The following is a 25,147-nucleotide window of genomic DNA, read 5'->3' on the forward strand; positions in this document are numbered from 1 at the left end:
CTAGCATAACAAAATCTGATGAATGTGAAAGTGGCCCTCAAAGTGTTACTTTCCACCCATATGACATTGGACTTTTGTCAGAAGATATTACACTATGTTCTTAAACTTAAAAAATCAAATCAAAATTTAACTAAACAATGTTGTTTAAATAAAAAGTCAAAGTTGTCTAGCTGTCTAAGTTAAGGAAATAATAGTGCTTTATTACAGACTCGAATGTCTTTTAGTAGTTTCAGAAACTTATGAACACCCCCCTTGAAAAAATTCTGCGTACGCCACTGCTCTAACCCATGATCCGTCTACTACTGAGGATAGTTCATGTCAGCACTGTGGTCGATGCAAGCTGGATGCGGAATTCGCATCCACTGGGATTCGAACCCGGTTCGCCTCATTGGAAGGCGAACGCTCTATCCCCTGAGCCATCGCGGCTCTACTAACAATACTTGCAAGAATCGAAGCACGCTATCAAATTTGCTCAGCGTAGGCATGTCCGCAGCAAAGAAAACAAAAGCTTCTAACTATTTGCAGCGAAAAAGATAAATGTATATTTTATTAGTTTTTAAAATACTTTATGTAATTCTTTACATCTTAAAAATATTCCATAATAAAAAATTAGGTCCAACTCGATACTTTTAACTGAAAAAAAAATAAATTAGAAACCGAATTGCAAAGGGGATATATGTTCCTCTTGGGACCATGATCTGATTGCCATCTAAGGATGTTTTACATCAGCAATGTTGTCGGTGAAAGTCGGATGCGGAATTCGTATCGACCAGCTAATGCTGGGATTCGAACCCGGTTTGTCTCAGTGGAAGGCGAATGTACTATCGCCTGAGCCACCAATGCCCATGTCTAGTAGTATGAGAGATTGTAGACCAAATCTAAAAATTTTATAGATTTTGAATTCTAAACATGATACTATGCAGTAAAAAATACCAATTATGTCCACTTACCATATCCAGTGTACTCATTGTACCAGCCTCATAGACTATAGCATTAGGTGGTGTGGCCACGGGAAGCATGAATGCAAATGAGCAGGATATTGTCACGGGAATCATCATGTACAAAGGATTTATTTTCATAGCCACAGCCTACAAAAAAACAACAACAAAAAACTAAGACTCTGTATTATTATAATGCCCCACATTGTTCCTCAAAATTATACATAATGTGATAATGATTAATGCATATGTTTTCATTTTTATAAGATAGTTTTAAATCCCTAGTTTCTTAATATATCACGGAATAAAGTGAGAGTATTTTTTTTTTTCGTTGTCCAACCATTTTGACTATTTTGAACTTTTTAGTTATTTAGTGTATACTTATGTCCGATTGCTCTTTATAAAATATAAGGATATACGGCTATCTTTCATTGCATTAATAACTAAAATAAAATATTTTAATTTTCACCTCTATCGAATCTTTAATTTGGAATTTGTTTTTTATTCTAGTAGAAGTGAGACTGACTCGTTGATTAAAAAAAGGTTTCAAACTCAAGCTAGCTCGGACTCATCATAAAATTTTCATGAGTTTTTTAGAAGTTTTAAACAAACGTTTGATTCTGTTATTAAGTATGAAAAATTTATAAAGCATAAAAATTTCAGCAATCTATACCTCTTTTGTTAGGGGCTTTTGCTTTGTAAGGCTAGAACTAATTGTCAAATGACTTTTATTTACTTTAATTTTTGTTTTAGTCATCTTGAATCTACTGTTGGTTCAATTTTTCTCTTCGCTTTTCCTTTCACAGGGTGGTGATAGAAAAGTTTTTAATTTTAGATTTGATAGAAAACGTTTGTAATCATGATTACTAGTAATTGATTACTCTAAATGAGTATTGTAATCATGATTACAGTTGTAATCAAAATTTGTAATCATGATTGCAAGTAATTGATTATTGCAATTGAAAAATGTAATTGATTACATTTTTGCCCTACTCTAGTGTACTAAAAAATTATGATTACATGTAATTGCAATTACCTGTAATCGTTATTACAAGTAATTGGTTACATAGCAGTAATTATCTGTAATCAATTACAATTGTAATCGATTCCCAACTCTAGGTGATACAAACGTTTTTAATTAACTAATTACCTTGTTTAGACATAGGCCGAGTGACGAGTTTGCAAAATTTGGCTTTTATAAGGAGTATAGTTCGGGTTATAAGTATATAATGCTATGTATATCTTACGGATTTAATTATACATACGGATTTAAATTCTTCGGACTGGCTTGGATTTCCAAAAGTAAGCTCGAGCTCATCTCTATATTCTAGTATTATAGAGCTAAACTTTAAATTGAACAGTTATCGGTATAGAGGAAATAGATATATGATTAGATATTAAGGTAGAACAACATCGGAACTTACCAATTCAGCTACCACAGGTAAGAGGACATTAGCAGTCGCAACATTGCTTGTGAATTCTGTGATGACGGCTGTTAGAATGCAAAGCAGTGCGACAACTGCGAATGGCGATGATATGTTTAAGGAGAGTAGTTGTGCTGTCATCCATTTTGAAAGACCCGACCTCTACTGAGAAAAAGATTTGCACATTAAAGTCAGGTTTGAGTCTGTTATTGGTACAATTGTCTTCAGTTAACCTTATTTACCTATTCTAACCTTATTTTTGTCCATGGCGGCGTAGTGCAAATGGCATTAGAGTAAATCGCAATGCTTTGGAAAATCTCTCTAACTCTTTAACGTTTCTGAAAAATTCTCGTCTTTGAATGTATATACTCTTGAATATTCAAATATGTAATGTAATAGACAAAGTCTTGGGACAAGAACAATCAACGTATGTCTGCATCAATGTTATGAGATTAAAAACTTGCAGACATTTGCGTTGCGAATTTATACTTAGACTTAAAAGAAGTTTACGAGAAGTTATGAGTTAAGTTTGCAGATAACAGCATGTTTGCGTTACACAAAAATGTGTTAAAGCATGGATTTTTCTGTGTATCAGAATTCGAGATTCAAACAAGAACCGGCCTACCGTGACTGATTTTATATTATAACACAGTGTATATGTATTTCGAGTTGTAATACATCAATAGTTTGTCATCAATTAAATTTGATACAGGCCGTTGTGTAATCACAGGTGATAATAAAGGGTGTTCCTTAAACACCGCTCTACGTATGGATTTTAAGAATACTTATTAAAAATGAACATTAAAAGTTCAAACATTGAGAAATAACATAACGATATCGAAGTCGGACATGTATATGAAGTTGGACGAAATACATCAAAATAGAATAATAGTCTTTCAACTCTCCCTCAGCCAAATTTGTTTTGTTGGTAATTTACATTCGCCTTCCTGTACTGTAATTAGTCAGATTTAGATTTCCCCGCACTAAAATATTAATTTACGAACACCAATGAGCATAATTTTTTGTTTTCATTTTGCGTTAAGGATTCTAATAGTGTATATTAACACGTTGAGCGTTAGGCTTATTTTTAAGGAAATCGTCGTGAGGTCACGTATGCTGCTCAGAAACGCATGTATGGTGTTGCAGAAATGCGAGACGCAGTACTAACTATTGGAAGTAATTAAAAAACGAAACTTCGAACAAATGTTCAGTAATTACTTAAAATAATGTAAATCAGGTTTCCTATCGTATTTTACACTGTCAGTCACCAATGACTGACGTGGCGTGAAAGGCGGTCTTTATGAAACACCCCAAATACGTTTTCAGAATCCTTATTAAAAGCAGCAACAGAAAAAAATGTTCAAGCTGATACGACATTAATATTCATGTGGGAAAGAAATCACATCAATTTCTGACGATGTGAAAGTGAATCAATAAAAAAGTGGAATTAAAAAAGCATAAAATCAGTGTGATTGTCGATTGACACTAAAATCTGTTTTAAGTGATCTTATCCCCTTTGTGGCCTTTCAAGTCTTGGCCGACAATTAAACTGATTTTTGATATTTTTAATTCAACTTTCACTGCAATTGGGTTCTTGGACTTTAAGAAGAAAACCTCCCATACTCAAGCATGTGACCTATGACGGCAGCGCCAGCTAATCTTTATCTGTAAAATGGCGTATTAAAGTTTCTCTACATAAGTTAGAATGTTAATTAACGGTAAGTTAATTAAATACAAAGCTGTGTCACACATTGAATGAATTTACAATTAGTTGAAATATAATTCTTTCTCGTCTGCTTCTTTTACTCAACTTAGATTCATTTTTTTATGTATTTTATTGTAGCAGTGATATATTTTTGTTTTGTGTACCTGGAAACTTCGATGCATAATTAGTTTGTTTATATTCCGCATGGCTTTGTGCCTGCCTCTGTGTAAATATATACTGAAAGAATTGAAATATTTGAGAAAGAATCTTTGTGAAAGAATTTAGAATGCGTCACTTAAGAGAATTGATACTTGAAGGGCTTGTCTTACTCGAATTGATTGATTGATTGAATGTAGAGTTTAATGGCACAAAATCCAAATGTGGACATGCTGCGCCAAACAATATGTTTATACATGTCAAAATTGAAGTGCATACTTATTTTCCTAAATATAATTAAAAATTGATAAAATCATATACAAACAATCAACGGTAATAGTGGAATAAAATCACGTCAAAGTTAAAACACAGTAAAATAGTATAAAAGTAAGAATATCCTTCTAAAAATGAATAAATTCATGAACAGAATAAACTTATATACAATTTAAAATGCCAATAGCACGTAAAAATGCAAAAATGTTCGGATGATGGGAGTCACCTAACAAATCTCCCATAGATAAAATAGAACTGCCAAAAAAGGCAAGACGATGTCTGTTAAAATACGGGCAAGTAATTAAAATATGGTGAATCGAAAGTAAAACATCACAAGTGTTACATTGAGGAGGTGGTTCACCAAACAACAAATGTAGATGGGTCAGTCTGTTGTGTCCGATTCGCAGACGGGTAAGCTTAACATCTGCACTACGTAGTCGCAACACAGAAAGGGTTCCAAATTTGACTTATGAGCGTGCAACTTATTATTCACTTGGTTATCCCACTGCTGCTGCCATAAAGATTTTATATACTTTTTAATATGTATTTTTACATCTGAGAATGGTATAGATAAATTTAAAGTAGTAGTAGCAGATCGCGCTGCTGTATCGGCTAAATCATTGCCTTTGTCTTACTCGAAATAGAATGGAAAGAACAGTTGCTAACGTAAAAAGACGAAACGTTTCTGCAACCAATCAGGATCTAGATACCCACACTACGTCACTTGCAGGTATGCCATTATTTTCGATTATGATGTGTCAACTTTTGATAATGTTTTAGTTATGTAAAAATAATCATGAATGTGACTGATAACATCTTGTATTCAGAATCCCTTTACAAATTGATAATATTAAATTGACTAAAATAAATATTATGATAGGAATCATTAAAATATTTACTAAAAGTAATATTACCTCGGACGCCGTAGCAAGGGAAAATCCTCCCCCTAGTAATATTATGACACCCCAAGGAACTTTGTGCTGCAGTGTTTTCCACAAGAGTGGTTTACTCTTTCCTATACGCGTGGGTTCAGATGGAATCAGAAACAGAAGAATCGGAATTCCAATTGCTGGGGTAGCATCTGAAACCCTTCTGTATTTGAAAAGAAAAAATAGCAATGAGAATTTAAAAGAAGAAAAAAAAAGCAATGAGAATAAAATCGAACTGAAAATTTTAATTTTCAGTATGTGGCCGGTAGGCTCAACTTAGTAGTCACTTTTTCCTCAAACTCAATGAGTCGGTGCGAGTTACCTTTAGGTCCTATATTCCTTTGAAAAACAGTATGTTTATTAAAGTACGTTTTTGTGTCTGATACTGTAACTTAATAGTTAGCACCAAATTATTAACACTGCCATTATGATTGGCACTTGGTTTGTGAAATTCTGATTATTAGAAAAAAAGTTATTCAAGCTGATATCTTTTTTCTTATATTGCACAAAGTGAACATTCTAATACTTAGATTAGACTGTGGGAACAGTTCAAAACTTTAAAAAAAAATCAATGAAAATTTTTTGGCATCATAAATCGGATTTTTATTATGTCTACGAGGCTACTAAGATATTCTGCTTATTTTGATATTCGCAATTATTGTAAAGTTATGTTAGAAGGAAATATGAAGATAACGAACATATTATCTTTAAATAAATAAAAAAATTGACATTTGTAAATGAAATAATTTTGGCAATTACTTTCGAGTGTTAATTTTGGCGAGTATTTCGGAATGCTCGCCAAAATAAAAAGTAAAAATATCTATTAAAATAAATACTTACAATGGAAAATAACTTCCCCAACCAGTAATAAACTGTGGATCACGAAATATCCATAACATGACAAGCAAGAAAAATAGAGCTGCCACAGCTTTTTCCTGAAATCTAAAAATTTAAAACAATTTAAATCTCACAAGAACTGCAGAGTGTTCCGTAAGTACCGTCCTTAACATACAGGCTGATTCAGAATATTTGTTCAAAAATCTTCAGGTAAGTGAGACAAGCAAGAATTATGATAAGAATGCATAGTCGTAAATGCGCGACATACCTACAAATTATTTATTCAAAAATGCATTTTTGCGATCGTTGCAAGGCATGAATCACAGCAGCTGGTTGCAACTTCGAACTTCTGAATTTTTTTAAAGATCCAGTTGACTCGTTTTTGTATCACAAATAATCATTCTTTTTGGTCTGTTTCTAGTTTTTTGCACGTGAACATTGCATTTGAGACCTGTACGATTGTTTTTTTTTTTATGATCTAGATTTACATGCAGATTTTTACATAATAATATTGAATTAACCTGAATATTTCAACCCCCTGCAATCATACAGGTTTTGCAGGGTGTTAGTCTCGCTTTTCCCAGTAGTAATTTGTTTAATTTAGATACCGTTTTTTCCCCTTACTTAATTATTCATTTGTGACTCCTGACGTGTGTTCTTTTTTGCTTAAATTTTGACAAAGATTCTATAAATATACAATTAAGATGATCATTTAAAAACATTTATGTTATTTCTATTTTAGAGACTATTTTTTGCCTAAACTGTAAACGAATGGTGTTAGTGGCTAAAAAAAGGGAAGTCATTTCCGAATTATTTTCACGCCAAACCTTAAGTTTTTGTCATCGTTATGGTTTTCAAGTTAATATTCATTTGTGACTCCTGACGTGTGTTCTTCATTGGCTTAAATTTTGAATATATATAATTAAAATGGTCAAAATATATAATTAAGATGATCATTAAAAAACACTCATTTTGTTTCAATTTCAGAGGCTATTTTTTTTTCTGAGGAATTTTATTGTAACAAGTTATGTATTCCTATAAAAATCAGAGTTGATTGGCCGAGATAGCCTGGTTGGCAGGGTGAACGTGAATTCGAATCCAACCGGCCAGAGACTCTACTTATAGTAAATGGTGACTGGTGCACGTTAAATCTGTCGGGTCACAAAGTCCTCCATGTTCCCATAACAAATCAATACGTCTGGGGGTACTGAGTTGGAAATTGATCGTTCTCTGGTTCAGGTCAAAATTATGATCTGTGGATGTATGAATGGGTTCGTCCTATAAACGAGTGTGGCAGAAGTCGAATTCTTGACCATAGATGGCGCCACTGGAAAACAAGAACTATCGCACTCCGTCTGCCTTAATGGCCGACGACTGCAACAATATCAGAGTTGATTTTTGTTGGTAGTAAGCTTTAAGAATTAAGTTTTTTTTTCTTAAAGGTATTCAAAATTAATGTAAAAAATAATTTTCAATACTTGCCTCATCGGTCCTAACTCTAAGTGTTTCTTCTTAATAATTTGTTTCAGATTCTCTTTCAGTTCCGGTGTATAAATGCTTGAACTAATGAATAAAAAAAAAGTATTTAAGCTCCTCTTTTTAAATTTCTTAAATATAATTATTTCCACCATTATTTTTCTAATGAATAGGTCTAAAACAAACTTAAGTCATCTGATATTTACGATGACTTTAGCAATGATATTTAAATAGAGCAAAGTTCAAACGTTAATTGTGTTTAGAAGTCGGGTTGAGGTGGCTCAGCAGATTGAGTACCTTTTTTTCTGACAAAGCAAGCCAGGTCCGAATCTCGATCGTGGCTTTGGGATTATCATCCTGCTTTTAGCTCTTATGTATCATATTACTGACGTGGAATAATCTCTTGGACCATCCTTAGAAGTTTTTATTGTTTATTCCTTTCCGTAATATGTAAAGGAAGTTGGTTTTATTTTTGTAGTTGTAGTTCGTTTACGTCACACTAGAGCTGCACAATGGGCTATTGGCGACGGTCTGGGAAACATCCCTGAGAATGATCCGAAGACATGCCATCACAATTTTGATCCTCTGCAGAGGGGATGGTACCGCCGCTTCGGTATCCCGACGATCTGCACGTGAAGTCGAGCACTTCACGGTAGAACAGTTTAACGAGGATACCGCACATCCTAGGTCCCTACGCAGACTAATTCAAGTGGTCACCCACCCGCGCACTGACCGCAGCCAATGATGCTGGACTTCGGTGATCTGCTGGGAACCGTGTCTTAACGATCAGTCCACTGCGGGACCAATTTTATTCAAATTGGCTTTTAAAAAGAATTAAAGGCATGCAGAGTGATATAAGGATTAACAATTTACACATTTGAGTCGATATGCATGGTTAACCGTATAAAGCTATAAACAAATGGTGTAAGTGGCCAAAAGGAAAGGGATGTTCCTTTCGGATTATTTTTTCCGAATTATTTTCACGCCGAAGTTTAAATTTATGTCAACGTTATAATTTTCAAGTTTTGCATTTACCTGTGGTGTTATTCCTTTACAGGACTAGCTTTTCTTTTTAGCTTTTGTTTTATTATTTAGAATAATATCAAGTGAAAATAAATCTCATACAGGTTCTGAGGTTAAAACAAATGTATTCATTCTATTTATTAATTACTTCAAATATTTTAGTTCCATTTAATATGTATAGTATTTATTAAACTATTGCAATTATATATTAAACTTGAAAAAATCGTATAAACAATGATATTGAACGAAAACTTAAATCCTAATCTTAATAAGAAATCCCCCTGGAATATCGAGCCTGTTTACATTTCGCCTCATAAACACATCGGCGGATGGCAATGACGTAGATAGCACCTCCACGGTATGTGTGTGTAAGGGGGGGGGGACCGAATTGAGAACGCATTCGCCAGAAAAATAACAATAAAAGTAAAAATGTACATATTTTTTTTAATTTATGAAACAATTTTAGTTCACTTTATAAATAACAACCCTTAACTAAACTTTGAATATAATTACTATATAGTGAGTTAATGAAACAAATCATTTCAATATGGTAAGTGTATACAGTGTTTCAATTTAGAACATTAATTCTACCCTTTCATCTCAATTACTATTTTTATTTTCTTAACTTAAAACAACATTAACAATTATAAATATTCGAAAATTTTTTGTTTCATATTATATTTTTAAATTTTTTATGTTAAGTCTAAGATAGGGCACATTTAGGTCTATGTGAGTTACTGGAGCAGGAATACGCCAGAAGCTGTCCTTAGATGTTGAGTTCCTTTTTAGAAAGCTTCACATATCGTTTATTCACCAACAAAAATTATAAAACAGCTCTTGGTTGTTGAGTATGATAGTGCTATAATCTCAATAATGGACAAGTATTTCAATATTTTGACCTAGCTAAACAAACTGGTAGCCGAGCTTAAAGCCAAAACGCAAATATTTTCCTCATAAAAGTCTCATCTATGCTCTGAATATTAACAAAGACCGGTTCTAAAGCGTGCGAAGAGGTTTTCCGTTTTGCAAACATATACACAAACCAGAACTTGTTACTTAATAGAAACTGGTGAACAGTTTTCCTTGCTTCGGAAATTCGATGATAATTATCATCGCCAAAAACTTCTCCTTGAACGCCAATTATATCGCCGTCAATTTAATATTATCCCAGAAAGCATGTAACCTTACGGCAACCTTGCGTCGGAATTTTCTTTTTACTATCATGAAAATGTTCGTACTAAAAACCTTTTTTCAATAAAGCAAAAATATTGCAGTTTCAAACATTTCATCCTAAAAGGATAAAAAATTATTTTTTAAAGCTTTTTTAAAAAGTATTGTCACTTATTAGGTAAAATGGTAGCTTAAGGTCTGGTTTCTTAGGACAAGCGCCTTATCTGGGCGTCAGCGGGACGTCAACGTCCAGCCAACAAAATACTGGATTGTTAGCTCAAGGCCTGGTTTCTTAGAAATAGCGCTTTATCTGGGCGTCAGCGGAAAGTTGACGTAGAGCTGACGCCAAAAAAATACTTTTTTGTTAGCTCAGCGTGAGCAGTCGGTCCAACGCAGACATTATCTCTCATTGCGCATGCGTTAATAACGTAAACCAATATTTATTTTGAATTTGTATAGATTTTGTTTTCGTCGTCCTGTGTTTTAGAGAACAAATAATGACTTTGTCTAAGAAAAAACACATTATAGCTGAGCTAAATGAAGAGTGCTATGTTTAATGAAGAAGCTATGTATAATGTCAAAATCTTGGCTGATTTGAATGTGCTGTTGGATGTTGTCCGCCATTGTTTCTGTGGTTAACGTCACGTTGTAATCCAACTGCAGCTGAGTTGGATGGCAATTGTAGTTCAAGATGAGCGTTCGATGACGTATACTATCAAACTCACAAATGGACCAATCAGAGGTTAGCGCTGATTTCCAGCGGACGGCGTCCTGTCATAAGAAACCAGGCCTTCAAGACTGAGAAAAGAAACCTTATAATTGGGTATAATATAGCCTACGTCACAGGTTGTGTTGTTCCTACTAAATTTAACCCATGGACGGCATTTTCTGCGAACCTAACTTCAAGCCACAAATAAACAAACGAAGTGTTCGATCGTTTAAATAGCTGCTCGCCAGATTTTATTGCATTATAAAGAAAGGTTATTGAAACTAAATACAACTAAATAAACAACAACAACTAAAACAAATAACAACTACTAATAACAATAACTAAATAAACATCAACTAAATTCCATTCGTTTAGCATTGCGTCATATGTTGTTCCTACTAAATCGAAGTAGTTGTGTTTTTATCATATTATACCCAATTACCTAGATTTAAGATTATTTTCACCTTGAGACTAGCTTTACTAAAGTTTTTTTTTCACGCTTGAAAACCTTAAATCTATCTCAATTTAAGGTTTTTATATAGAAGGTTGTTTTCCACGGTTTTGGATTAGGGTAATGTAGCGTAGAATAGAGAAGATTGTCATAGATCTCGTTTTAAGGTTAGAAGGTTTACACGTAAACCGGGTTATAAATCTTTTCAGGTTTAGATTAAAAGGCTTTTGTTGAGTGAAAATAAACCTCATTTTGCTATCTGGGTATTACTCTCTTTTTCAAAACAAAAGGAAAACACATATATTTTTAAAATTTAATTCCGTAAACAAAATGATGGAGTAAGACTTACGCTTTTCGTATATTTAACATATAGAGATAAGCCCAGGCGATGGCGACAACCATCAACATAACAGGGACGTTGAACATCATCCATTTGTCGAAAGACAAATCCGGACAGTCGGGGAAAAGTCTGAAAATAAGCTTATACTATTATTCTTTAATATGTTTACTTTCTTTAATATGTTTACTATCTTTAATATGTACTAAGTAATATCAGATTAAATTTACAAAATATTTGCAGAATGTCTGACTTATGCCCGTCCTTGAAAGAAGCAACTTTTGGAATTATTTTTGAAATTCATACTTTCAAGAAATACATTTTCATTTTCAAAAAAGAGTTCAGCTGCGTACGCTGTGACGATAAATGAACCAGTTTCACTTTGAATGCTTCTTAATTCTAATTGCTACGCTGAATGTTTCATTTATTTCTAAATCCTTAAATGTTCGTATGAAATGCTTTAAAATTATAGTTTGTAATGCGATTAAATTTAAATTTTGGGTATTTATTGGTCATAGAATATTCGTATTGGCGCCTGCTTTTCCGCGTTATCGCCAACACGAATATTGGTCCCTAAAACGGATTAGTACCAAATTGTGATATTTTTCGTATTTGATATACATTATTATCATCTGTCGTATTTGATTCACCTATTTGCATTATCAATAGTCGATGGCATACAACATTAACCAGAATCTGGCATTAGTTCCCACGTGTTGGCGACCTTGGCTTCATGTTTCATATCGCCAAAGTACCAAGTTTTGACTCGTTTTCCCTTTAACAATGTTAATGTCTTATATCAGATCATACAAAGAATAGCTTTACGACTCAAACCTCCCGCCTTGCTGTAGAGAAAAACTTTGGGAAAAATCAAACTCTTAATAGTGCAAAGAGAACAATTAGTGCAGCATTTACCTTTATTAATTAGAATTTTACTAACTTAAAGCTGCTTTTCAAAGCCTCGGTCATCACATGGAATTACAGCTTTTAACGAATAATATGATATTCTTGTAACTGTTTTATTTTTGAAGCATATATCCATAACTGCCTGGCTAAGTTTTGCCTATCTTTAGTTAGCACCCCCATGTTTATTCTGAAAAATAGCGTCAAATGTAAGTCTGAGGAAAAGTAACAGTATTATGAAAATGAAAAACGTTCTTGATCAAATTTTTTAATATTTGAAGTGATACTCTAACGTAGCATTATTCGTCATCATAAGCAAATATTTTGTGGTTCTTCTTATTTTTTTAAATAATTTTTTTTTCAATATTTAAGCTATTTTTCATTTTAAAGTGCTTCAATTATTTTTAACAAAATCGTAGGTATAAACAATTTAAAATTCAAGTTTTACTTTGAGTTCAAGGTACTCTACTGTGGTCTTTTTGTTTTCCTCTGCAAAAAGCTTTATAACAATAAAAAAAAAACGCAAAAACTCTAATGACTTTTTGTAAGTTAAAAGTTCATAATCATTTTGCTATTTAACTTAATTCAATATTATGTACTTTCTCCCATTGCTTACTTTTCCGTAATAGACTTGACTACTAAGTTAGGTCCTGTGCCCGTCAACGTTCCTGTTCCTCCAATATTGGCAGAATATGCAACACTTAAAAACATGGCTCGCTTTATTACTCCTATCATTTGGCTTTTATGGACAACATTCCTGTAAAAAAAAATTAAACAGTTTTATATATATATGGCTCTATGTTTTCTAATAGATGAAGATCAAGAGAGAAGAGCAGTACAAGAAAGCTGATTCTAAGAAAAAGTCAAAGTTTGTGAATTCTCAGAAGATTGAAATCGTAAAAATACAATAATACACTAATGTTACAAGTATTTCTTTACGTTTTCTAAAAATTTCGAAGCAAAATTTACAATTTTTGATAAAGAAAAAAGAAACTAACTAAGCAAATCGAATTTGGATTTATTTAGTTAGTTTACTCCTCCCCAATCAATACCTTCTCTATAGTATTTCCGCCCTCTACACTATATTTTTGCTAACTCTTCACTATATTTTTTTTTATCTAAGTTGCTTAATCGAATGAAGAGTAGCTTAAAAATCCGACATAATACGTGTTTAAAGCATTAAACGATGATTTCATTTGTAAAGGAACTTCCTGAAATGCGAAAATGTCTAGGATGTCGTGTTAGCTGCTTTGAAATTTTAAATAATTACAATTGCAGTCAAATTCTTAACTTTTTATCCTGGTTTTCTGCTTTAATTATGCTTGATTTCATTCTAAGTGTCACGTAGATTTTCGTGTTTCGATTATTCATATCGACTGCGTCACGCCATAGGGCTCTAAATTGTGGAGCCTAATTAAACCTCTATGACCCTCCCTGCCACACAATGGGCTTGAAATTACTTGCGCTTACTTACTTGATTTACTTTTTTTCATTTTTTATTCTGACTCTTAATATTCTTAACGTTATTAAGTATATCATGACCCATGACGGTTATTTTTTCCAGCACTACTTTAAAATTCAGAGGGAAATTTATTTAAAAGTGAATTACTCTTATTTTGATTTTCTACAAAATTTGGAAATCGGAACGGAATTTTGTAAACTCCTGGCGTGTATACCTCCGCTTATATGTTTACGAGACAAAGTGTGAACGGACTCTCAGACTTTTTTTCATTGCATTTTTTAAATTATTTATTTATATATTTTTTTATTAAGATTTTTATTCAAACGTGCATGTAATTTTATTTTTCATGAGAATTATCTGTAATTTATAAATCTTAAAAGATCGTGAAATTAATTTTACAACTTAAGAGTAAGTGTTGCCATGTTTTCAATGTTATTTCAATTATTTTAGTCTTCCACTAAAATTTAATGGATTAACAGTATGAATGTTAAATAACATAAGTCACACTTTAAACGTCGCAAATAGAATAACATTATAGGATGACGTGTTTTTTAAGTTTAAGATTAAACTAAATAGTAACGCTGTACATATTAATACAAATTTTAAAAGCTAAAGCCATCTGTATCGTTCTTACCTTTAAATGGTTCTCCAATCAGACATTTATGCATGTACAGGGTTAGCAATTATCTTGATATTTCCAATTTTTCTGATTAAAAACACTCTGTCCTTATTTGTTCTGATATGTCACGTTTTGTCCTGAGATTCCTATCTTTTTTTCTTTTTTTTTTATTTCAACTAACACCGATTTTAAAAGAAGCATTTCGTGATTTTTTTTCCAGATTACAATGTAGGACATTTAATATGTTTCTATCATTTGTTCAGTTTTGTATACATTTATTCTTTATTACGTAAGATTCAACTCTGAAGTAATTTTTTGTTGTTCTTTAATTGTTGCATAAAAATAACCATAATATTTTTCTTTTAAACTAATTTCAATCTATCTTTACATTGAGGAATCTACTTCCAAAGTAAAAAAATTAAGATAGAGATTTGTCGCTGTGTAAGTTCACTTGAAATTGCACCTTTTATTAAAAAAAAAACATTTCTAATTAATTAGGTAGTTACAATCTTAGTTTTTTTGATTTAAGAACGTCGGATATTGCCCATATTTTTTTTTAAATGTTGGGGACAGTTAAAAAAATATCCCATACAAAACAATATTTTTAACTTTTAATTTCACCTTCATAAAAATAGTCCAACATGTGGGGTCACCTACCATAAAAATATCCTGATTTTTAGTAAAATGTCCTGATTTTTATTTTCAATCACTACGAAGCCTATATATATATATATATATATATATATATATATATATATATATATATATATATATATATATATATATATATATATATATATATATATATATATATATATATATATATATATAGCTTCAATCTTATAAGTTCGATTGAATATTCTCGAAGTATTCAAATTTAAAAGTACTTTAAAAACTAATATAATTTCTGTGTAATTTATATATAAACATTTTGTCAAAAAGTTAAAAATTTAGATGCATAATTTTCTAAACCTAAGTAAAGAATTCTTTGAAGTTTTAAAGAATAATTTTGTCGTCTATACGGGTTAGCAAGAAAGCTTTTTTTAACTGTTTCGAGATTTATTGCGTCGCGCATATGTGTCTTAAACGTCCAATTTTCGAAAGTGATGAAATTGAAACATATTTGTAATGGTTCTCAAATTTTTGCTTTAAAAAAGATTACAATATCTGCAAAATAAAAATTAATTTTCTTATATTTGAACTAGTTAAATTGATTTAAATGAACAATGATTCAAGAATTTTTACATTTATTTATGCGAAATATTAAGGGAGGGGGAGACTTTGGAGATTTCTTATTATTTAGTGGAACGTATACCCATCGTAAACACATACCCATTAAAAATATATATAAAAAAAAAAACGCAAGCAAAATATTTTTAATCGACCCTTCCTTTCACTACCTGAGAGTCGGGTGGGAATAATTTTAAAGCATTAAATAGGAAAGCACAAATTCTTTTATTGCAGATTTGGATTTATCAGAAAAATACCAGGTTGACCAACAGATCTTTTCATTTTGGTTCACAGAAGGTTCTGTATTCGTAAAATGAGAACGTGGTACAGATAGTTTAAATAAGAGATATATCGAGAAAGGCGATCAGCAGAAGAAAAGAGATCGATAAATAAAAGAAATACAGCGTGTTTCATATTTCGAAAAACCTATATAATGTTACAGAACTCGTCCTCTGAGACCCCCGTCTGAGTATTGTAGTGATCACGAAGCGATTGAAACACTCATTTTCAGCAGTCATAGAGCTCTAATACAGATTGAGTGCTCTAGCTAGTTGTGAAGTGGACAAAATTTCGATCGCAAGATACTGCTCTCACAGACGCGAAAGCGAGTTTGTAATATTAAAAAATAATAATAATAATAAGTTTGTGAGTCGCTTTAAGAAGGTGATAAATTGGTTTAAAAAAGCCCTATTTCTCATTAATGAGTTTTATTTTTAAGAAAAACTTATATGCAAAATAAATGAAGAGAAATACTTACTCAGCACTGTTCCGAGAACATTTAGTATCAAGCTCTTTACAATGTGGATCTGTAGGTACCTTATGTTCCACAGAAATGACTGAAACTGAAAATAAGGTAAATTGTAAATCAGATGTTTGAATGGAACATTAATTCAATAGTCCGTTTAACTTCTAGAGAGCCAGCGTCCAATACATTGAACAACATTTGGTACAATGTTTAGCCATTAAAAAAATATTTCCTGATTTTTTGTTCTGTTTTATGTCTTTATTAAGCCTTATAGCTTACGTCAGAATATAATTGGGTTTACCCTAGTTTGTCGGAGTTTTTATTAAATTGAAAAATTATACGAAAATTAAGAAGTTCGATTTCGCACAGTAAAGTGGCATATCTTATGCATGGATTTTGTTTTATGGTCAAAACGCAAAGGAATGTAATTTAAAAATGTTTTATAATGTACGAAAAATGTTAAAAGTTAAAATGTATAATTTTGTCGGCACTAGGGACTATTGTTACACTAGGGAACAATTTTTTTTTTTTGTTTCTGTTGCATGAGATTTTTCAACAAATCTCAGATACTGTCGTATCGCTTATTTAAAATCTGTAATTAATTTCACTCACCAAGCCACAGTTTCTTTTTTGTTTTTAAAATGAGTGATTTTTTGTCGAAATGCACAGGTTTAAAGACATTATGTATGGCAGGGGGTCGTTGCTAAAACTTCTAGATGAATTAGGGCACATCATCAGGATTAAAATCGCATAGGAACCTGTGACCGGAAAAGTAGTCATACGCCGCTAGTAGAGCTACCCTATTATGACATGTTTCTTCGTGTGCTTTTGTACAGGTCAGAATAGGGAAACGTCCTGAGGCGCGGACTATGACATATCAGAGCATGAGTTCTGATGCCATTTCAATTCTGATGATGTGCCCTAACTGTCCTTAAAATTTCTCACGTGTCCCTTTCTATACATAACAGTTTTAAACTTGTATATTTAGACCAAAGATAGACTAAAATAGTCCTTTAAAAAATCTGTAATTGTAGGAGACAAAATTAATTTCAGGTTTTAAGTCCTCGCATTCGAATTAGAGAAGATCAAGTATTTGTATAAATGGAACAAAAAATTTGTTTTCTAGTGTTATTGAAAAAAAAATGTACTTAAGTTTCAGTAAATTTTTTAAATAGATATTTTATTACACTTAAGAGTTCACTTTGTTCTAGGCTGTATATATCTAAGTAAAAATCGCATTTCCTGGCATTATTTAAAGCGTGGGTCTCTTAAATTTTATACCGTATATCGCACATCTTATATTACAGCTACTAACTGAGATATACGAAATGGTGGTGCAGTTACATAAAAATTTTGCATCTAAGTTATGGTGATTATTTTGTTTTTGAATGAATTATATAAAATTAGTCTAATGAGCTTATGAATGATTTCTATAGGGGACATACAAATATTACGTAAGTAAATTTCGAACACCCCCGATCTTGTCATCAAAAATATGCAAATCACAAACCCCCTCCCATGCTTACGAAAGTTGCAGTAACCCCCTTAGTTTTTGCGCTAATTTTGACTGTAGTGTAGTAATCTAGTTTTAGGATTAAGTTATAATAAAGATTTTTTTAATGTAAAATTTTGTGTAGAATGTACTTAGAGAAACTGGTATTTTCCTTTTGTGATCGAAACTTTTTGCCTTTGAAACTCTAAGAATTTTCCTCCCTGAATTCAACTATCATTCCCCATGTTTAATTTTTCTATGTGTAATTAATTTTATTTTTACTCTTTAAGAAAATTTCGAAAGTAAGGGGACTTTATGTCTTACGTAAGCGTTGCCCTTACCCCTCTTCCTTTTTAGTCAACGAAAATAAATAGATCATAAATCTCCTCACCCTGTTTGGTGCTTACGTAGCATTTGAACGGCTCCATAATATATTTTTAGAGGAGATCCAAGTCCGAGATTTAATATAACTGATAAAGATCAAACATCACTAAGATATAAGCCCAAAATGTGTACAAAAAATGTTAAGTTAGGTATATTACTGAGATTTAGAATCGAGAGATTTAATGCTTCTTAATTCTTTACACTTAAGCTTTTACACATTTCTTTAATACTTAGTAAATGAAGCGGACATTTTATTTTAATTTGAAAATGATAAGAAATGGCATAATAGCCAAACAAGTGATGGGTTTGAGTTGAGCTCATCGCATCTCTTGTTTCATTCCCGCTGTTGGCAAATATAGTTCAGTCGAGCTACGTAAAACATATAAGAAGCTGCTTTATCTCCGCTTAGCGCTGCTATTTTTCAAACTAAAAATAGCATTTTAAAACTATTTTTACGTTTCTTTACCGTATAGATAAGTTTTGATGGAAAAAAATGTTTTTTTTACTACAACCCTTACCACAAGAGCGGATGGGGCCCCTTTGTTTTTAGAATAACTATTGCCTCAGCGCACGAAGATTTTTTGAACTTAAAACGTATTTCATGAACCTGAAAACTTTAATTTTCTAGTCGCCAGTGGCCGGTAGATTCTAATAATTTAAAAGCCCCTTTTTCTTTAAACCTAATGAGTTGGTAATGTGACGCTAGGTCCTTTTCATTTAATATATTTATTATGATTTTTATTATCATCATCGTTATTATTATCATCATTACTATCATCATCCATTACTATCAGTTTCATTTTTGCAAACTTTTTTTTTGCTTGGATTAAATTATATTTTTTTAAAGAAAATACAAATTAAAAATAATCTATAGTTGTGAAAAGTTAATTTCGCAAAAGAATACTGTAAATATGTGAAAAAATTTAGTTTAACTTACTTACTTTATTTAAAAATATTCGGGGAAGCGAAATACATTTAATGCATACATTGCAATGTGGAACTACGTGAATTGTTAAAGAACTCTTGTAAATCCATCAGAAATCTAGTAATCTTTCCATCACAAATTGGTGGATTCTGAAGGATTAAAATTTTAGTGCGGTTCTAATCATAAGATATTTTAATAAAAATTCTATTTTCCAGTCTTTGGACTATAATGTACTTTAATCATTAAATGAATAAAAAAATAGGTAAAAATGACTAATTGTTTATTCAAGCCACCATTTAAATTTTTTTTTTTGTGTTCTTATTTTAAGATATTCCATTTGTTGACTTATTACGAAATTTAGCGATTAAGAAACTATTTAGTTTCGCATTCCAATCTGCAGTTTAACACTTTAAGATATCAATTTGTCACTGAGTCACTTTCCGATTACTAATGAAAGATTTTTGACTGTAATTGAAAAATCGTCAAATGTCACTTATTTCAGTTCTGATAAATTGAAGGCTGATAATAAAATTGGAAAGTGGTTATTCAATTATTACTATTAGGGTGACAGTTTGAGAGTAAAAGGTAAATTGTGATTGTGAAAATATTTCGTCAGCGGACTGTTTTTATTTTGTTTTGATTTATGACATAATGAGATCGGGAAGTTGCACATTTAACAAGGAACTCTCAATTTCCACTTGCTCTCAAAAGTTTTATTTATGTAATAACTTGAAAATATACGGATTTCGTTGTATATTAAATACATATCAGACATTTTATATTGCACTAATTGCTCATTTCATCTTTATCAGGTTTGATTATAGTTCACTTAAAAATATTTGAAAATAGAAGTTTTTCAAAGATATATATCTGGTACAGTAAATTAATCTCGATAAAAACTATATAAAAAAAAGAACAACTTATTATTATGATAAGGAAATTATTTCTCTTTTATTTTGAATAAAAAATAAAACACTAATCGTTGAACTGTAACCTAGATTTCTGATTCATAAATAAGCAAAGCAAATTAAAACATTGTTCAAGGTATGAAATCCTCTTGATTCACAACTCGATGAGTATTTCGTAAGATCCCACATTTCAAGAATTTACTCACCAAATCTCAATGCATAGTAAACTTAGTGAAAAAAAGAATTCTAAAAAAATATCGTTTTCAAATTTGTTGCGCACTGTTTGCTTTTAAATAATCGTACTTCTTATTTCGTATTTTATTTCGCATTCCATATCGGAAATTGTGCACCATGACAAATTATTAGTACATAAATGTTTTGTGAGAATTTAGTTGGATTTTTACAAGCCAAATTGAAATCACTCGTTTGATTTTTAATCAAAATACGTGAGATTTATTGTGGATATTTATTATAACGATGTGTATAATCTCTTACAACACTAATACTCTATAATTTAATATATATATTTATTGAAGAGCTTAGATAAAACATATAAAGTGACTGTTACGAATATGTACTTTTTCGAATTTCAGAAGATCATAGTTAGAATGCATAGAAACATCCGCAAATTGAATTTTTTGTTTATCATTGAGAAACACTATTTTAAAAACTTGGCATTTTTGAAAAGTAGCATAACATAATCATAACATGTTCAAAACCTAAAAATTTGTGCGTCTTTTCAATGTTCTATCACTAAGATTTACATACCTGTTATAATTTTCGAGATACGCTTGCGGATTTCGCAATTTACAACTAGGAGCGCCAAAGTATTGGACAAAATTACTCGCCACAGGCTAGTTTGAAGTATTTTTACCATGTTTTCATAATTTGAAAATCATAAACGATGAAAAAAATTGCTTATATTAATAATTTGGCAAACATTTTTCAAAATATGGCGAACATCAGAGGACTTTAAAATGAAAAACATTTTTAAGAATCAAGCATGAAATAAAGTAATTTTCAGATTATTACGTAATATTCTTAATTCCATAATTATTTCTTAAAAAAATAAAATGCACAGGAGGTGCATTCTCGACAAAAAAAAGTAGCGATCGACAGGGATTGGCAAACAATTTTTAAATTTTTAATTCGTTATATTTAGTCGCCTTGGGGCCATTAATTTTGCCCAAGACGAGAAAGATTAATGCAATTCATTTTATAGCGTGCAATTGTATTAAAACTATAATGAAAACTTTTACCATGCTTTAGTGGAATTATGATTCCGTTCTTGCGTAACTATGAGCATGTTCAACTGAAATTTCGGTGTTCAAGTTTTATCTCATTTAGTTCAACAACTACTTTAAAAGAAACTAACTTAAGTGATCTCTTTTTTTATTACAATGGTAAGTCGAAATAAATATTCACTCAAATCAGTGGCTCCATATTGGTGTTCCGAGTGTTAGAACTTTTTATACAGTTTCTTTTTTTTCTTTTAAACATTTTTTGAAACCTGCAATTACATTATATGCTCGAAAAACCGCCCGTCCTCGGCGGTTAAAAATTCCCCGCGGACAGCAAATTTCTCGAATCCAGCGTACGCGCGGACGGCCATTTTCCTGTTAATGTTCGTGATACATTTTCAATTTTTGTTATCTTACAAGAGTCTAGCGCCTCACTTCCAAAATGACCCTCTAATCTCGAAATACACATGGTGGAATTGATGCTTTCTCTGTCTGGGAGTACTGCAGCGGTTGAAAGGGGCTTTTCAGCAATGAACTTACAAAAAAAAACACATTACTTACTGGTCTTAAACAAGAAGCGTTAAACGGCATTTATGAACATCTACCTAAATGGAAAACCCCTTTCAGATTTTTGTGCAGAAACCTCTCTATATCATTGGCTTGATTGTGGAACTGGCAAACGTCATATTTGATTCATTTAAAAAACGCAGTACCATCGGATAAATTGACATGATAATTGACAGATAACTTAACCTTTGTCGTTTAAATTATTTCATCAAAGAACTAAATTATTTCATAATAGAAATACTAGGTTTTACTATTAGTAACCTAGTATTTCCATTATTACTGTATAATGTAATCCTAGCATTTGTAATCCTAGTAACTACTAATTCATTGTGCAATTTATATAAATGTTTGTAATAAATAAGAGAAAATTATATTTTTATTTATTTAGTAGCGACGGGTTAGTTTCAAAGGAGGACGGGTACATTGTTGGACAAGCCGTCCTCGGGGATGGGTAAAATTTCTGAGTTTTTTCGAGCCCTGTTATATCCAATCAATAATCTATTATTTACTTAGTGCTTCGTTTGCTTTTACGAAATTATTAAAATTGAAATGCCAATAAAAAGAAATGACAATTTTATGTAAATAAATATAATTTTTCTAATATCAATGTATTAAAAAATTACGAAAAGGATAGTAACAAATTGCATCAGTTTTACCAATCGAACTTTTCAAACCAAAATCAAATTACTAAATTCGTAAATAAACTCGTTTTCCTGATAATAGTTTTCGACGTTCATAACAGTTCTTTTTAGTTTTCATTCTTACGAAAATTATAATCCGGCTTATTTTTTTAATTCATTTTCAGATAATATGCACCAGAAACCAATTAATTGCTATACATAGCTTCAGCTCCAGGATTGCAAATTCAACTGTTGGACGTAAACCCTAGTTTAAAATAATCAATGATAAAGAGATGAAAAATTTCATTCCCCTTATTTTACATCCTATTTTATAACCAGCGTTGAACAGCCGACCCAATTCTGAGTTTGAGACTATTACTGCTCAATTATATTCCCGTGTAATTTTGAACCTGACCCAGAAGATAAGAAAACTCTTGGATCAAGCATTGGGGAGCTAGTCTTCGAGGAGGGCTTTTTGATGGAACTAGCTCTCATTTTCCAGCATAGAGAAGAAAACCACGAAAACATTCCACGGCTAGGACATCAAGGGGATTCTAACCAGTGATTTTGTTTACCACAGAAGATATTTCATGTGATCACTATGGTCGGGGTGAGCTGGAAGCAGAATTTCTAAAGAGCAGTGAGCACTGGGATTCGAACCTGGAACACCTCATTGCGATGTGAGATTGCCACCACTGCTCCATTCTTTTTATTAATTATTTTCAAAATAAAGTATTCTTTTATTCGATATGATACGTTCGCAGTTGCCCTTATGTACTTTATTTATAAAGTTAGGCTTCCGCCGAAAGAAAGTACCATAGACGAAAAACTAAATTGTGAACTTAACTAAATTTGCGATAGAAAGCAATCATACAAACATGTTAAATAATTACGATTTCCTGGCATACTTTTCCTGAGGTTGTCATCCTTTGGTGGTTTATCTCCCATTTCTTCCATGACTGCCTCAATTATAGGCACCATAAGAGCTGCAGTTGCTGTATTACTTATCCACATGGATAGAAACATGGATGTGCACATGAAACCGAACATCATCCTACAAAATTAACTGAATTATTGCAAACATTTTAATCAAAATTAATTGAAAGATTTTATGCAATTAAAAATTCAAAATCTGATAAAGGGCAGACATGTTGACAAAATATTTAGTTAAAAAAAGTTCTAAGTTAATCAAGAAATTCAGTCCAACTTCTTCTACAAAATTACTTTTTAAAATTCTTATTTAATTTTCGGCCACAAATGAAAAATGAAATATTTTTCACCAAAGATATTATTTAAAAAATAGTATGAAAAGATAAGTCATAATTGTTTTAGAATTTTAAATTGCATTCATTTTTTTTATTTCATTGCTTTTAAATAAAATTTATTTTTTAAGAAATAACTCATTTACCTTTTAACAAATAAAAAACGAAAATTAAATATCTTTATCATAAAATGTTGCATAATAAGGTAATAGCACGCAATTAAAAGAACCATATTTTTAGTTTCAAGCATTTCATTTTGCATTATAATCAAAATCTAAAACGTAATAATAGAGAATAACATTAAGAAGGGATGACAAATAAATATTATTTTTAAATACCGCCAACTAACGATAAATAAGTGACTAACAAATGTACAGGTTAATACATTAATTTTACGATGATGACAGTCAAATATATTTGTATCTTATTTATTAATAATTATACCATGTGGATTTGATGTTCAATGAGAATGTACGCAACGTTAAGACGGCAGTTATGCTTTTATGATATGTAACGACTTGCCTTTACGTAAAGTTTTTATTATTTAAAATAGTGGTTTAAATCATAAATAAATATTTATAATTATTCTTTCATAACCGTCGTTGAACAGCCAACCAAATTTTATGGGTTTACAACTACTAATGTTCAACTCCGTATCCTTGTAATTTTGAACCCAATCTAGAAGACAAGGGAACTCCTGGATCGAGTACTGGGAGAAATTTGCTTTCGTGGAGATCTTTTTGATGGAACTAACCCGAATTTGCGTTACATGGAGAGGAAGACCACTAGAAACTGTCACGGTTAGCCTGACGGCAAGGGGACTCTAACCCATGATCCGTCTACCCCTGAGGATATTTCACGTCAGCACTGTGGTCGGTGCAAGCCGGATGGGGAATTCGTAACGACTGGGATTCGAACCCGGTTCGCCTCATTGGAAGGCGAACTCTCTATCCTCTGAACCATCGCTGCTATTATAATTATCATTATAATAAAAAATATTTATTTTGCTGATTTCACAACCTAGTAATATTTGTAAACAATGCGCATATATTTTAAATGAAAACTAATAGCAGTTCGCTCGCAGAATTTAAACGCATAAAAGACAAATTTGCATGAAAAAAAGTATGAAAAATGGCTTAAATATGTGACAAAGAAAGAAAACGGTCTTAAATGGATTATAGTATTTATTACTATAAATTTCCTTCAAAGTAATTAAAATAGATTTTTTGTTTATATGTATAATCCCAACAAACTGAAGTGGAAAGAAATAACTTTTTTTTCTCCAATCCCCACTGAATTGTTCACATTCGTCAATTCAGACATATTAGGTTGTATATTTGTCCACTCTTTCAGGGGCACTA

The 25,147-nt window shown here is 31.5% G+C and overlaps 1 protein-coding gene across 5 annotated transcripts in view; it reads right to left on the bottom strand.

Annotated features, from left to right (window-relative positions):
* LOC107440478 (Na(+)/citrate cotransporter) overlaps window positions 1-25,147 on the bottom strand; it is a 78,824-nt gene that overhangs the window by 2,212 nt on the left and 51,465 nt on the right. For 2 of the 5 annotated variants that reach the window (XM_087157768.1, XM_087157767.1), the window contains exons 4-12: window positions 23,403-23,578; window positions 16,400-16,484; window positions 12,948-13,088; window positions 11,441-11,560; window positions 7,745-7,825; window positions 6,266-6,367; window positions 5,411-5,588; window positions 2,363-2,524; window positions 951-1,088 (exon numbers count right to left, since the gene is read on the bottom strand). In XM_087157768.1, coding sequence (XP_087013894.1) covers window positions 951-1,088; window positions 2,363-2,524; window positions 5,411-5,588; window positions 6,266-6,367; window positions 7,745-7,825; window positions 11,441-11,560; window positions 12,948-13,088; window positions 16,400-16,484; window positions 23,403-23,578 — 1,183 coding nt within the window. The remainder of the gene's footprint in view (window positions 1-950; window positions 1,089-2,362; window positions 2,525-5,410; window positions 5,589-6,265; window positions 6,368-7,744; window positions 7,826-11,440; window positions 11,561-12,947; window positions 13,089-16,399; window positions 16,485-23,402; window positions 23,579-25,147) is intronic. The other 3 variants (XM_087157771.1, XM_087157770.1, XM_087157769.1) reach the window with 2 other exon arrangements.

This window comes from Parasteatoda tepidariorum, chromosome 2 (assembly GCF_982258835.1).
Source record: "Parasteatoda tepidariorum strain Cologne lab strain chromosome 2, Ptep-v5.0, whole genome shotgun sequence".
Classification (NCBI taxonomy): Eukaryota; Metazoa; Arthropoda; class Arachnida; order Araneae; family Theridiidae; genus Parasteatoda; species Parasteatoda tepidariorum.